Source organism: Castanea sativa, chromosome 2 (genome assembly GCF_040712315.1).
Source record: "Castanea sativa cultivar Marrone di Chiusa Pesio chromosome 2, ASM4071231v1".
NCBI classification, from domain to species: domain Eukaryota; kingdom Viridiplantae; phylum Streptophyta; class Magnoliopsida; order Fagales; family Fagaceae; genus Castanea; species Castanea sativa.
In genome coordinates this window covers 14,024,785-14,038,643 of record NC_134014.1, presented here as the reverse complement: position 1 = coordinate 14,038,643, position 13,859 = coordinate 14,024,785, and the positions used below count along the sequence as shown (strand labels likewise).

General features: G+C 32.5%; 1 protein-coding gene across 2 annotated transcripts; it reads left to right on the top strand.

Moving 5' to 3' along the window:
* The first annotated feature begins 1,540 nt into the window (after positions 1 to 1,540).
* On the top strand, positions 1,541 to 10,128 carry LOC142623242 (serine carboxypeptidase-like 33). Of its 2 annotated transcripts, XM_075796634.1 has the most exons (10): positions 1,541 to 2,000; positions 2,243 to 2,350; positions 2,487 to 2,582; positions 2,701 to 2,793; positions 2,996 to 3,084; positions 3,204 to 3,479; positions 3,733 to 3,890; positions 4,480 to 4,575; positions 5,118 to 5,223; positions 9,789 to 10,128. In XM_075796634.1, the coding sequence occupies exons 1-10, from the start codon at positions 1,727 to 1,729 to the stop codon at positions 9,933 to 9,935; spliced, it is 1,443 nt and encodes a 480-aa protein (XP_075652749.1). In that variant the 5' UTR covers positions 1,541 to 1,726; the 3' UTR covers positions 9,936 to 10,128. The 2 variants fall into 2 exon arrangements, with proteins under 2 accessions (XP_075652749.1, XP_075652750.1); XM_075796635.1 differs by lacking the exon at positions 4,480 to 4,575.
* The last annotated feature ends 3,731 nt before the right edge of the window (positions 10,129 to 13,859 follow it).

The following is a 13,859-nucleotide window of genomic DNA, read 5'->3' as shown; positions in this document are numbered from 1 at the left end:
GTGGCTTTGAATATAATACTGCTTTAATTAAGCTCAACATATTATTCAATCATTCTGTTGGACCATACATCTCTTAACCAATACATGTGAATTATTGTAGGTATCAGTTAAAATATGTCATATATATGTGCACTCCATCAAATTGAGAGTTATGATAAGAAATATTCCTTTTTTTTGTTTGAATGCTAGTTGTGGGGTCATGAATTTTGGGATTTGGCCGAGAGCATGTGGTTTTGGCCAAGAAGCATGGGTGGTCCGAGTCCGAGGAGTACTATCTCCTCGGATAAAGCTAAACGCAAATCTGGTATAGATCATAATAATCAAGGATGACCTTTCAGGAAGTTCTAATGATAGCAAGGAGCATCATGAACGTACAAGAGGGATAAGGACTCAAAAATATCTAAGGGAAAGTTGCTACCACCGCATTAATGAGGAAGTGACCTCTGAACAATATTATGGCAGCCTTACAGCCACCCTAGAAGACTTTTAGAGGGGGCTGATGGGACAAGTATCAGCATAAACCATCAACTGTCCACATATAATCCACGTGTAGGGTAAGGATGAAGGGAGAGATGTAATATAAATAAGGGTAAAGATCCCAGAGAAGGGGAATGATGAAAAAAGGAGAAGAGAAAGCACTATAGCAATCTCAACAACTCCTGTAACTATTGTCATCTAATATATACTAGAACAGAGCTCCTCGGACTGTGCCGAGGACAAACTTTCTTGCACAAACCGGGTTCAATTCTTGTTGGCTCATCATCCAAAACCATATTAACTGTTATCCATGCACTAAAACTTAGCTCTTTGACTTACTTTCTACAAATTTATTGTATTGGGTTCACTGGGCCAAGATCCCTTACATTTTGGGCTTGGTCTGAAAATCGTGTCCCTACACTAGTAATTGAGTTGGCTATTGCTCATGATGTACTCAATTTATCTTCTTCATAATAAAGTTACAAGTTTCTCATAAAAAAGAAAAAAAAGGAAAAAAAAAAAGGAGTAACATTAAAGATATTATAAATTTTAATATATAGTTATATTTTGACACCAATCACATAAAGGCAATTCCAACATTCATTTATTTTGTTGAAAATTCACCAATTACATTCACTTTGCATTAATTTATAATCTTTTGTAACAAAATTTATAATAATTTTAACATTTTTCATATATTAATAATTGGGGTTCAAGTGATGTCCTAATGAGAAAGCATCATTTGTGGCACCAAATGTCCCAATGTCTACAATATGAATCTTACCTCTTCTCCCCTATAAGAAGACAAAAATTAAAAATAAGACTTCCCCTACTCTACTATCAATTTATCTATAAAAAAAGTGTATTTAAAATTATAAAAAGAAAAAAAAAAGTATTTTTAATTTTTTTTAAAAGTAAGAAAATATATATTTTTTATAATTATATTGTTGAAATAACACCATTCATTTTATTATCACTTTACTCTTCTTTTTTAGAAAAATATTATTATCACCTTACTTTATAAAGTTTCTGTGATAAAATTGATAACATAAGATTATCGGTTGAATAATTTATCAGTTAGGTTTGACATCATCATTTGTTATCTTCCCTTTATCTTGTAAGTACCGTTGGCTCTCTCTCTCTCTCTCTTTCTCCCTCTTTATCTCTAACAAAAACACACATACACATACACATACTGAAGGACCTATTTAGTATTTACAAGTGGAGTGAATGCAAAGCTCGGAACAAAATGGCCAATCCTAGTTCAAATAAATGTCTCTTTCTCTCTCTCTTGTCCATGTTTCTCTTTCTTCAGGTCATTAAAGCATCACAAGAAGAATACCCCAAATCCCAGGAATCTGATAGGGTAATAAATCTACCAGGCCAACCCACAAGCCCATCTATCTCCCAGTTCTCAGGTTACATCAATGTCAATCAACACCATGGGAGGGCCCTTTTCTACTGGTTCTTTCAAGCTCAATCTCAATGGTCCAACAAGCCTCTCCTTCTCTGGCTTAATGGAGGTGTACAAACATTTTAGTCCTACTAATAACTAAGCTTGCTGTTCTCTTCTCAATCATATATTATAAAGCTTAATTTGCTTTCTCTCTCTCTCTCTCTCCCAATATTTCCAATTTATTTACAAATCATATACTATAAAGTATAAAGTTTTGCTTTTTTTCTTTTTTAACAAATCTTTTGTGCATTATTTAATCATTTAAAGGTGCAGTATATTTAATTATTTTGTGGAATTGCAACTTTGAAGGACCTGGATGTTCCTCAGTTGGGTATGGTGCAGCTGCGGAATTGGGACCTCTTAGAGTTAATAAAAATGGAGTTGGACTTCACTTCAATAAATATGCTTGGAATAAAGGTCCTTTCATATAATACTTTGATCCTATTTTGATTATTCGATATCTATTCACTGCTGGATAGTATGTTTAGAGCCAAAAAATAAAAAAAAATTGTACTAATTTTAAGCTTGAAAATTAATATTATTACCCTTGCAGAAGCAAATTTGCTCTTTGTGGAGTCCCCAGTTGGAGTAGGGTTCTCCTACACTAATACATCTTCTGATTTCACCAAATTGGATGATGGGTTTGTGGGTACATAGTTCACCATTTTCTACCTCATTTTTGAATCAATTAATTATATACTATTTTTTCTAATGGATTAAATTAAATATTTACTAGTTGTGACCTCTAATTTGTCCACTTTACTTAGCTGAGGATGCCTACAATTTCTTGGTGAACTGGCTGCAAAGATTTCCACAGTTTAAAACCCATGATTTCTTCATAGCAGGAGAGAGTTATGCAGGTGAGTTACATGAACTTTGAACACTCTCTCTCTCTCTCTCTCTCAAAATTACTAGCAATTTTATAATAAAAAGCTATAAACTAATGTGACAATAAATTTATAAGAAACATTGTAATTACTGATGCTTTAATTTGTAAAATTTATATACCTAAAATTTGTAGTATTTTTACTATCACTCAATTATAAACTCTATATTTTGTAGGCCACTACGTGCCACAACTGGCAGAGCTTGTATATGACCGAAACAAGGATACAAGTAAATACCCAAAGATCAATCTCAAAGGTTTTATAGTACGTAAGCCCCCCAAATTGAAAACTTTATATGTTGCATAAAAGCTTTCATCATGATTCTATGTTCAAAATGTAGTACATTTATAACATAAACCTGTCATTTTATATATGTATTGCAGGTAGGAAATCCGGAAACTGATGATTATTATGATTACAAGGGATTGCTAGAATATGCATGGAGCCACACTGTTATAACAGACCAGCACTATGACAAGGCTAAACAAGTGTGTGATTTTAAGAGCCCCAACTGGTCTATCGAATGTAACATTGTCATGAACCAACTCTTTGAGAAATATAATGAGATTGACATCTACAATATTTACGCCCCCAAGTGCATTGCCAACGGCACATCTTCACTAGCTCATAGCAGTGACACTGTTAATTCACTCGCTAAGGTGATAATTGGTATTATGAATTTTATTATATATCTCTTATAAATTGACGTTTCAACTTTTAAAGTACAAAATAAAAAGTAGTTTAAAAAATTATTTATTACATTGTTGATTTGACAATAGTCATAATTATTAATCTCAGTTGTAAGTTTTTCATAATAAAAATGATAATAATTATAGCATTTTTCCTTAATATTAGACAAAATAATAAGAACATTGGATGCACTGAATATTAACTTAGAATTATGGTTGAAAGGTGAATAATTATAGGATGAGGAGGATGAGACTCTTTGGAGGCTATGACCCATGTTTTTCTGATTACATAGAAGAGTATTTCAACAGGAAAGATGTTCAATCATCCCTTCATGCAAGCATTAAAGGAAGAACTTCCAATGTAAAATGGAAGGTCTGCAAGTAAGTATAAACAAAGGAACCACATATATGTTTTTATCTTTTGAAGAAGTTTTTTTCAAACCATACATGTTAATTTCTTTCGAAGTAGTTTTTCTTCAATTTGGTTTGCAATAAAATTATTACCTTGTCTTAAAAAGTTAAAACTTTAAGGTTTTTAGATAAATGTATCCATACCACTCAATATTTTTTAATTAGATACGAATTTTGATAAATTTACCATTGAATTACATTATCTTTGTATATTTTCCACACTTGCAAAATTTCAAGATAATCAAAGATCAATAATCATATTATCAATCAATTGTTTAAATTCAAGTTTTTGTAATTTAAAATAATGCATAAAAGATGAGTCATTGAATCAAATGTCAAATAACATTTGATTGGTTTATAAATTGGCATACATGTTATGTTAAGAGCATATAGAATATGTATTACAATGGTGAGATTTTCAAATTATAATTTCAATAATAATTTATTAAATAGTGTAATATTGCTCAGAATTACACCAAGTATAATTTAAACCTAACTTTCTCTATATATAATATTCTCCCTTAATAAGCTCTACATTGTAACTACTATTATTTTTCAGTGATTCCATCCTTAGGGAATATAATGTCACAGTCTTTTCTATCCTACCCATCTACACCAAACTCAGCAAGGGTGGCCTCAAGATATGGGTTTACAGGTACATATTATGCGGATTCTAAAAATAAATAAATAAACTTATCTTCTTCTTAATTCTTATTCTATTTTTTAAACTTTTTCTTTTACTTTTTTTTTTTGTGAGTAAGAAAAGCCCATAAACATCATTATGATAATAATAAATAAGAGTGATGATAATTACAAATGGTATTTGAAATCATAAAAACAAAATTTCAGTTAAAATTGTAAAATCGTGTTTTATTGTTACACAATTATAAGTGAAACAAAAAGTGTGTACATGAGTGTCTGCAATAATAGTAGTATAGTTGGGAACGATTGGACACAACGTGAAGGACTCTCGAGGTGGACCATGAAAAAAATAATGCAAAGCAAAGAGACGAAGCATGGTTTTAACCTTTGACGGGGAGGTCACGTGTCTCTTGCAGTTTGGTCCACACCCCAACATCCTCGTGAATCAATGGATAGCCTTTTATACATCTTGGTTTTGCTTTTGTTTATCAAATCATTTTTTTAGAAAGTAAAAAAAGAAAAGAAATGATTCCATTTGGTTTGGGTTGGTAACAGTGGGGATGCAGATGGCAGAGTACCAGTACTTGGGTCACGCTACTGCATTGAGGCTCTTGGACTCTCTCTCAAATCTCCTTGGCGTTCTTGGTACCACAACCATCAGGTTCATTATCCTCTTTTTTTTATTTTTTTTTTATTCTACTCTTCTTTTTCACCTTTACATAATGCAAGTTGTTATTTTTTTTATTAAATTAGCCCTTTAAAATATATAAAATAAAATTTTAATTAATAGAGTTCGTTTCAGAATAATTATTTTTTATCATCAAATTAAGATATTAATTGATTTTAGAGTAAGTGGGGTTTGAAACCCTAATTTTTTATTCGATAATAAAAAATTTTACGAATTAAATTAACTGAAATGCACAATTTTATATTATGGTAGAGAACCAATTACATACTTTATCATCAAGTTAAGACACTAAATACTTTTCTTAAAAAAAAAAAAAAAGGCACAAATTACTTTTGGTGTTCATTCTAAAAAAAATTGGTGTAGGCATAGTTCGAATTCGAAACCCACATTTTTCATTCAACAAAAAAAAATGACTTTATCAATTAAGTTAATTAAACGCATAGTTTTAAACCAGAGAATTGGAAGTTTTGTTTTTAAGATTCCTCCTTCCTAAAGCTAGTTGACCCACTGTTTATTTAGCAAATTGAGATACAAATTATATGAATTTTATTGTCCGGGGCTTTACATTCTTTGTTACTTGGAACGACAATTTCTAGTTAAATTATTCTATTTCATCTTCCTTGAGGTGTATTATTCTATTCCATTTTCAAAACCTCGATTTCAAACTAAAAGGAAAAAAATATTATATAACAGATATAGGTAATATTCTATTCATGTATATGTGATGAGATTTTGGATGACTGAGTTTGGCAAGGACCCTATAACCTCCACCGCTTGTCCTTACCAAGGTAGAGAACTTTCATAACGAATGAGTATTCTTTACATATAGCCATCAAACCGTATAGGTGATGGAAAACAAGCAAACAACAAGTAGACATGGCAAAAAAATCCACCCGTCCACCCTTATGCAATCATATTATACATATCTCTTACCAATGACTAGACATCTTATTAGAGACGGCAAAACCATGTCAATTGTCAATCGTCTGAGCAGTCCTATTCTACTCTGTCTTGAAGAGGTGACGGGATAGGGATGGGCTTTGCTCGCTCCCCATCGTCTTACATTGCGCTATCTTAAATGTGTATATGCATATTTTATATATATATATATATTATACATAAATTTTTTTTCTACATATTCAAATATTCTGTTGTTATCTCCAAAATACCTAACTCTTCTCCTCTTTTAGTATTTTTCACCATCACCTTTTCCCCTTTTTATTTCATCTTTATGGCATCAATCTCATGTTAGAAAAATACCTCCAACTCACCTTGAACTTAACTTGCCCCACTCCCACTGTCCCACCTCATGCAAGTTTTCTCCACCCCAAAAAGAAGACAAGACACCCATGATTTGACCTCGTCATACCCCATTATCATGCCTACCTCTCCCTAATGATGAAACTTAGAAGAAATCAAAGGGACCATGGCCCTTCTTGGACTTTTGAAAGCTTATTGATGATGCCCACTTTTGACAAAATGCCCAACAGTAGAAGAAGCCTAACAATATGAAGAAAATGAGAAAATGAAATGGTAAAGCAAGCCCAGCAGGTGGGAATGGTAGGATTGATGGCTTGCGGGCCCATAAGAATAAAAAGAGGTAAAGAATGAGTAAGTGGGCTGAGGAAACCCAATGAATGAAGTAGTAAGCCTATGTGAATAGTAAGAGGTAGAAAAAGAGAGAGTAAATGGGCCGAGGAGGCGTAGGAAATGAGTTAGTAAACTCAATGGATAGGCTTAAAGGCCAATAAGCCCAAAAAATAATGAGAAGTAAAGATGTGGTAATTGAGCCGAGGAAGCCCAAAGGATCTAACAAAAAGTCCATGGGAGTAAAAGAGATAAAGAGGTAGTAAATGAGTTGAGAAATAAAATGATGAAATGGGCTGGTACAATAGGAATGTTGGTCAACAAAGCCCAAGTGAGGTGAAGATGTGAAAAGTGGGTCTGGGAAGCCTTAAGCAGAGAATTGACAAAGAAGTGGGCTAACACGACAGCCCACAAGCCCGCAATGTAACACGAAGCGAAAGGAGGGTAAAGCTATAGCAGGCATGATGAAATGATATGGCAGGAGCAATAGCTAAGAGGCCCACGGACGTAAGGAAGAAAAATATGGACTCGGCAAGAAGATGACTCTTGCCCAAGTAACGCCCAATCCAAAGAAGAGCCCATACGTCCTTCATGCTGCAAAAGATAAACACCAACCAGAATGTACATCAGAATCAAACAAAGACAGAGGCAACAAAAATGGTGTGAAGGCCAAAAAGAAACAAATTCAGACGGAAGTGAAGCACGCACAAAGGGACAAGGCACCATCTACTTGTATTTAGCCAATACATGGGAGGTGGGCCACGAGTCAAGGGTATTAGAGGGTGTGGTTTGGCAGTGGGGAGAAAGAGGGGGTCTATTTTAGGGTTCCTACTTAAGCTTTTTTGGGGAAAAATATCCTGCTGGGATGGCATCTCACCCAAAAAAAGTAAGTATGAGTTAGGACCACTTGATGTATGCCATAGAGGTAGGAGAGGGAGAGACTTAATCCTTATCCAGATAAGAGTAGTGAAAAGGAAGAGAGGTAAGAAACAAGACAAGCCATTTTTGTCTAGGAATGAGGAGTAGTACAACCAACACATTCAGTGCAATGGTAATGGTTGGGTGGCCGGTAGGCCAGTGGGCAGTTTTGGAAGGACACCCATAAGGACCCAAAGTAGTTGAGGGGTAAAAATGGCAAATCTCATCACGACAGATAGTATAAAAGGTGGTAGCTGTGAACTGTAAAGGGCATCGTGGAAAAAAGAGGGGAACGAAAGAAGAAGAGATAGAGCAAGGAAGAAAAAGAGAGAAGAAAAGAAAACACAAAAATCAGGGAGAAGTATGAGTGGTAGGAATAGAGGAATGCATCAATAGACTACCCATTTCTCTCCCACTTGACAGATCCACTTTCTGAGAAACTGAGGGTTGAAGTTTAAGCCATCTAGGTCCTTTTTCCAAAGTGTGTCAAGTGTGTAACTTCTAAGGCAAAAGCCTTCGTTGAGGTTACTCACATTGGAGATCGGTTCCCTTATTGGACATGCGTTTGCTGAAAAGCTAAGCCCATTTCTTTGGCAAACAAGTTTTTTTTTTTTTTTTTTCCTTTTATGATTGATGAATGATTAGCCTATTATTTTGTTATGGAACTATTTGCTGTAGAATTGTTTCCACGGTTGTATTATTCTGCCATAACCTTATTAGGTCTCTCTTTCCCTTTATTTAGACTTTAATGTTATTTGTCTAATTTTATAGTTATTTTGCCATATTGTATTTCCTGCAATAACATCTGTAACAATTGTTCCTGCCGTGGGCACACCATACACTCAATACTTCTACCAAGACGAGTCTATATCGAGATGGCTCAACTTGTGCACAAATTGGCATAAACTCTCTTACCTCAAAATCGCGGGCCGCAATAAAGCAGAAGAGCCCAAAGTCCAACAACACAAAAAGGCCAACCACACTTATAAATAACAAATAATAATAAATATCATTTGAAAGTTGTGGTCCAAAAATTCATATCCCTCAAATTGAAAATCAGTCCCCAAAAGTCACCTAACTCATGTATGTGGTCGGTGGTCCTTTTCAAAAACAAAAACAAAAACAAAAATCTTTTTTACTAACAAAACAAAAACAAATCACTTATAAAAAAATTAAATAAAAGAGAAAACAATATTCGCTTAAGAAATAACACAAATAACTTATGCATCATAATTAAGTATTTGGTATGATTTTTTTGGTTGTTACTTGTTAGTTTATAAATTAAATTAAAAGTTTGATATATTGGGATTAGGGTGCTACCATGTTATCTAGGTCCACATAAATGATTTTTTCTTTTTTTTAAGAAACCACATAAATGATTATTTGGGCATTTCTTTCTTGCAATTAGCAGGATGACTTTACAATTGAACACCATTATTAATTGAAAAATCAATAATCTACCAATTTGTTTATAGAGTGGTTGAACTTGTACATATTCTTCTAATTTCTATTGCAATTATGGAACAAACATTTTCAATCATGAATATTATCAAAGATAAATTTCACAACAAAATAGAAGATGATATTCTAATGGAATCTTTGATTTTGTACATAAAAGAAAAATTGTTACAAAATTAGTACATTATTAATTACAAATGACTTTCAGGAATGATTGGGTTAATATGGCCATATGGGTATAATAAATTCTTATTTTTGATAATAAAATATATCAATAAATTTTTTAAATAGTTAGTTAAAATAATTTTAGTTATAGAATTTCAAAAATCCAATAATATATAAATCTTACAACCATTGGTGTGAATCCTCCAACCCCAACCCCACCCCCGCTCTCCTTTTTCTTTTTTTTCTTTTTTTTGCCTGTTAGAATAAATGTTTGCTTGATTTCTTTAAGCATGAGTCATGACATTTATCTGCATACTTTGGTTTCAATTGCAAACCAAAAGTGTATTCTTGATCTATATAAGACAAAAATGAAATTGGATTTTGATGATATTTTGGTAAACAAAATGCAGGTTGGAGGGAGAATGGTAGAGTATGAGGGGCTAACATTTGTAACAGTGAGAGGGGCAGGTCATCTGGTACCTCTCAACAAGCCAAGTGAAGCGCTTTCCCTCATTCACTCTTTCTTGACTGGTGAACCCCTCCCTGCACACAGATGATATTTTCTGCACCTTGTTCCAATCATTGGCAATTTGGCATAATGATTTTGATGCCTCGAATTGAAACACAAATTTGAAATAAGGAGCTCAAATTGAAACTAATCAGATATGCAAGGCAAACTAAAAACTCATCCATTAAAATTTGAGGTACCTTAATAAAGCATAAAAATGTCTACCATGGCAATTGTGTGCTGCTAGTTCTTGAGCTCAACACAAACTCCCTCCACTCTCCTCTTCTCTCTTTTTATTTATTTATTATTTTTTGAAGGGCGAAATGGCAATGATAATTTCACTAAGTGGCTAGGATTTGGTTCAATTGTCAACATTATTGATGAGGGTAAAAAAGAAATAAAAGTGTTCAATTGATCTTCTCATGAAAAAGGATTGCAAGAGATGCTGTTAAGGAAGTCTGTTAAATGTGGACCAGCTTGGTTTATCCGAATTTTCTGTGCTCAAATAAATTTTTATTGTGTGATTTTCAATTCTTGTCATTAAAAAGGGACCCAAATAGAGTATACATCAAATATTTCAAATCTTATTGTATCAATTAAAAAAACAAACATATAAAATTAACCTAGATTTGAATGATTTAATTTCTATGAATTGACCACTAGACTACTTAGGTAATCTCTCAAAAAAACTATTATCAGGAATGGATATCATAAATTGAAACTCTTTAAAAAATAATAATTTCTAATGCAAATTTCTTAAAATCCTAACAATTCGTACATAAATAAATAATTTATATTTTATTATGTTATCAATATTTAAACAAATATTGACTAACACTATTTTTGTATCCATAAATACATTCATTACAAAGTTCTTAAAATTCTATCAATTCATATTTTAATGAATGGTTCAAATTTTGTCACATTACCATCATTAAAATAAACATCGACTGTCATTAGTTTTGTATATATTTTTAAAAAATTATGACATGACAAAATTTGAATCATTCATACTTAAAAAAAATTCCCTCAAAATGTTGATTCTTTTTTCTTTAGATTGAGGGTTTTAAATAAAGTCGTTACTTATTTTAATTATTTAAATAGAAAAATGTGAGAGATTGCACCCCCAACCCACCAACGGTCCTTAGTTAGGCTAAACTAGGGTGAATGTGTGGAATCATTGTTGAGGACAAATTTGTCACACCACATGGCTTTATTTCATTAGCAACTTGCACCACGTCAACAAATTATGGATTTTGGAAAAATATCTTTTAAAACCCAAAAGAGCCTATATTCACAAAATTTTTCCGAAGCCCTTGGTCTCAAACCCATGGCGATACTATCTCATCAAAGCCCATAGTTCAAGCTCATGGCACAATATCTCATTTTTGGCTCATGATTTAAGTTCCAGTGGTTCACAGTTGATAAAGAAAAACATGTTGCTTGGCATGTCTTCCCCAATTCCCTGAACTTTGACGAGTCAGTGTGCAATAGGTAGTATTTGGTAAGCCTCTCATATCACATAACACTTAAAATGATAAAACTCCCAATGTTCTTTACATAAAATATTAATGTTCATCATATAATATAAGTTTAAAAATGTAATCATATTATTTCATATAAATTATATTTTTATTTAAATCAATCCCAAGCACATGGCTAAATCTATATTAATATCTCATATCTAGCATTAAATGCTCTTCTTGCTCTCCAAGATTTGGTCAAAACACAAAGAAATCATAATTACATCTCTAAAACTTCATCAAATATCAACCAACTAGTTTATTACTTACCAAAATTATATATGGATTAAACATATAATTTCCAAAAAATGAAACTTAGCCAAAAATACCAACAATAGTTCCAGTAGAAGCTGCAGTACCTCCAGCAGCAATTGCAATAGCTCCAGCAGCAACTTAGGTAGTTGACGCATGTCCTAAAATGACATCACTTGCCCATTAATGGTCAATCCCAAGAACTACCTGCTATACCAGAAGAAGTAAGGATCTCATAAAAAAAATCCTACCATTTTAAGCTAAGATTTTAGCCTCCAGCTATAATACCAAAAATAGGAAGGTCCCATAAATGTTATCTTACCATTTTCAGTCAAACCATGAATTTAATGCTAACTATTTTCCTCCAGTAGAAGATATTATTCAGATGACATCATCTAGCAGTGTTAGCTGCTGCAACAGCTACTACTGTAGAGCTAATAGCTGTGACTGACAGCTGTAACAGCAGCTCCAGCAGCATTAAATTCTCAGAATTTCTTCTTTTAGCTAAAACTAAAAACCAACTAAGGAAATCACTTGTTTTGCCAAAAAACTTTCCTTATTTGCTAACTTTTCCCTTCAACTAATTCAAACTTAATTACATTCTTGGCTCTATATAAAGAGGATCAAGCAAGACACAACTCACCACACCATTATACACTATTCCATCCCTCTCTAATCCTCAATATTTTAGAACTTCATTTATTTTGCTGCCATATCTCTAAACATCTTCATATCTTTCTTCATCTCTCTTACAAAATCTATCTTCTTAGATAACACCTATTACACACACTACTACCCATTTCTCCCACACTTTAATATTCTAAAACTTCATCATTTTGGTGCCCAAAAACACATCTTCATCTCCTTCTTTATTTTTCATACAAAATCTCCCATCTTAGAAAGTAACATAACCCATAACATAACATAAAAACCACTCCAGCAGCAGCTATAATCTCATGTATTTACTATATTTAACCTCCATATTATCTATCTCATACTTCCATATATTTTACAAATACATTCCTCACAAACTATCTATACATACTTCTCACATATATTTTTAATTTATCTTACAAACACCATATCTCACAAAACATATATATTTCTTACTATCTCCATACATTTTAAAAGATACCAAACACTCGTCTAAGAACATGTTACAAAAGCCTTTCTCATGAAAGACATATGAACATCAATACTAAGGCCCTTCTCCTAAAAGGTACAAAGACTTCATATTAAAGTCATTCTCATTGAAGACATACATTTCTAATACTTAAATCTATTCTTATAAAAGGCACAAACTTATGAAATTAAAATCCCTACTTATGAAATTAAAATCCCTTCTTATGGAATGCAATATCACTTATACTTGACTAAAAACTAAAAGAGCATTACACGGGGAAAATTATTTAAGTGCATAATAAAGGGGATAAACTTAACCAACCAATGCACATGGCTGAACATATTTTCTCTCCTTCTAGTTGCACCCGTTTTTCCCCTTCAATCATAAAGTCATCATGAAAGGACTCATAATATCATATTGTACCGCTGGACTCATTTTATCATGCTGCTAAAATGTTCTAAGTCCACTGATGTTATACGACTGTAGCCGCAACCTATGAAGATAAGTCATTATATCTTTAGCTCCAAATTACATTATTTAGTATATTTTATTTTATTATTAGTGCACCGCTTGACTAATGTTATTATACTGCTGGAATGTTATCAGCTCATTAATGCTGTACGGTTGGAGCCACAAATCATATAAAGAACAAAATGATGCTATACGGCTAGAGTCTGAAACATACAAGATAAGTCAATATTTCTCTATCTTCAATATTACATTATTAAGTATATGTTAACGCATTACTATTGCACCGCTGGATGCAAATTACTTTAATACTATCTCACTATTTAATAAACATGGATTCTCTAATGCTTCATTAATAAACATATATATTAATAATTAAATCCATCTCACTACTGGACATATATTATTTAGACATAAAATCACCACTGGACATATACCATTTGAACATGAATTATACCACAGCTGGATATGGACTATTAGACTCATTCCATTACGGACATATGATACTTAATTAATTACTTTCTAATATTGGACATCACTTAATAAACATAATAATGATATTCAACGAATCATTTAATCAAAGTTATTCAATTAAATATATTATTTA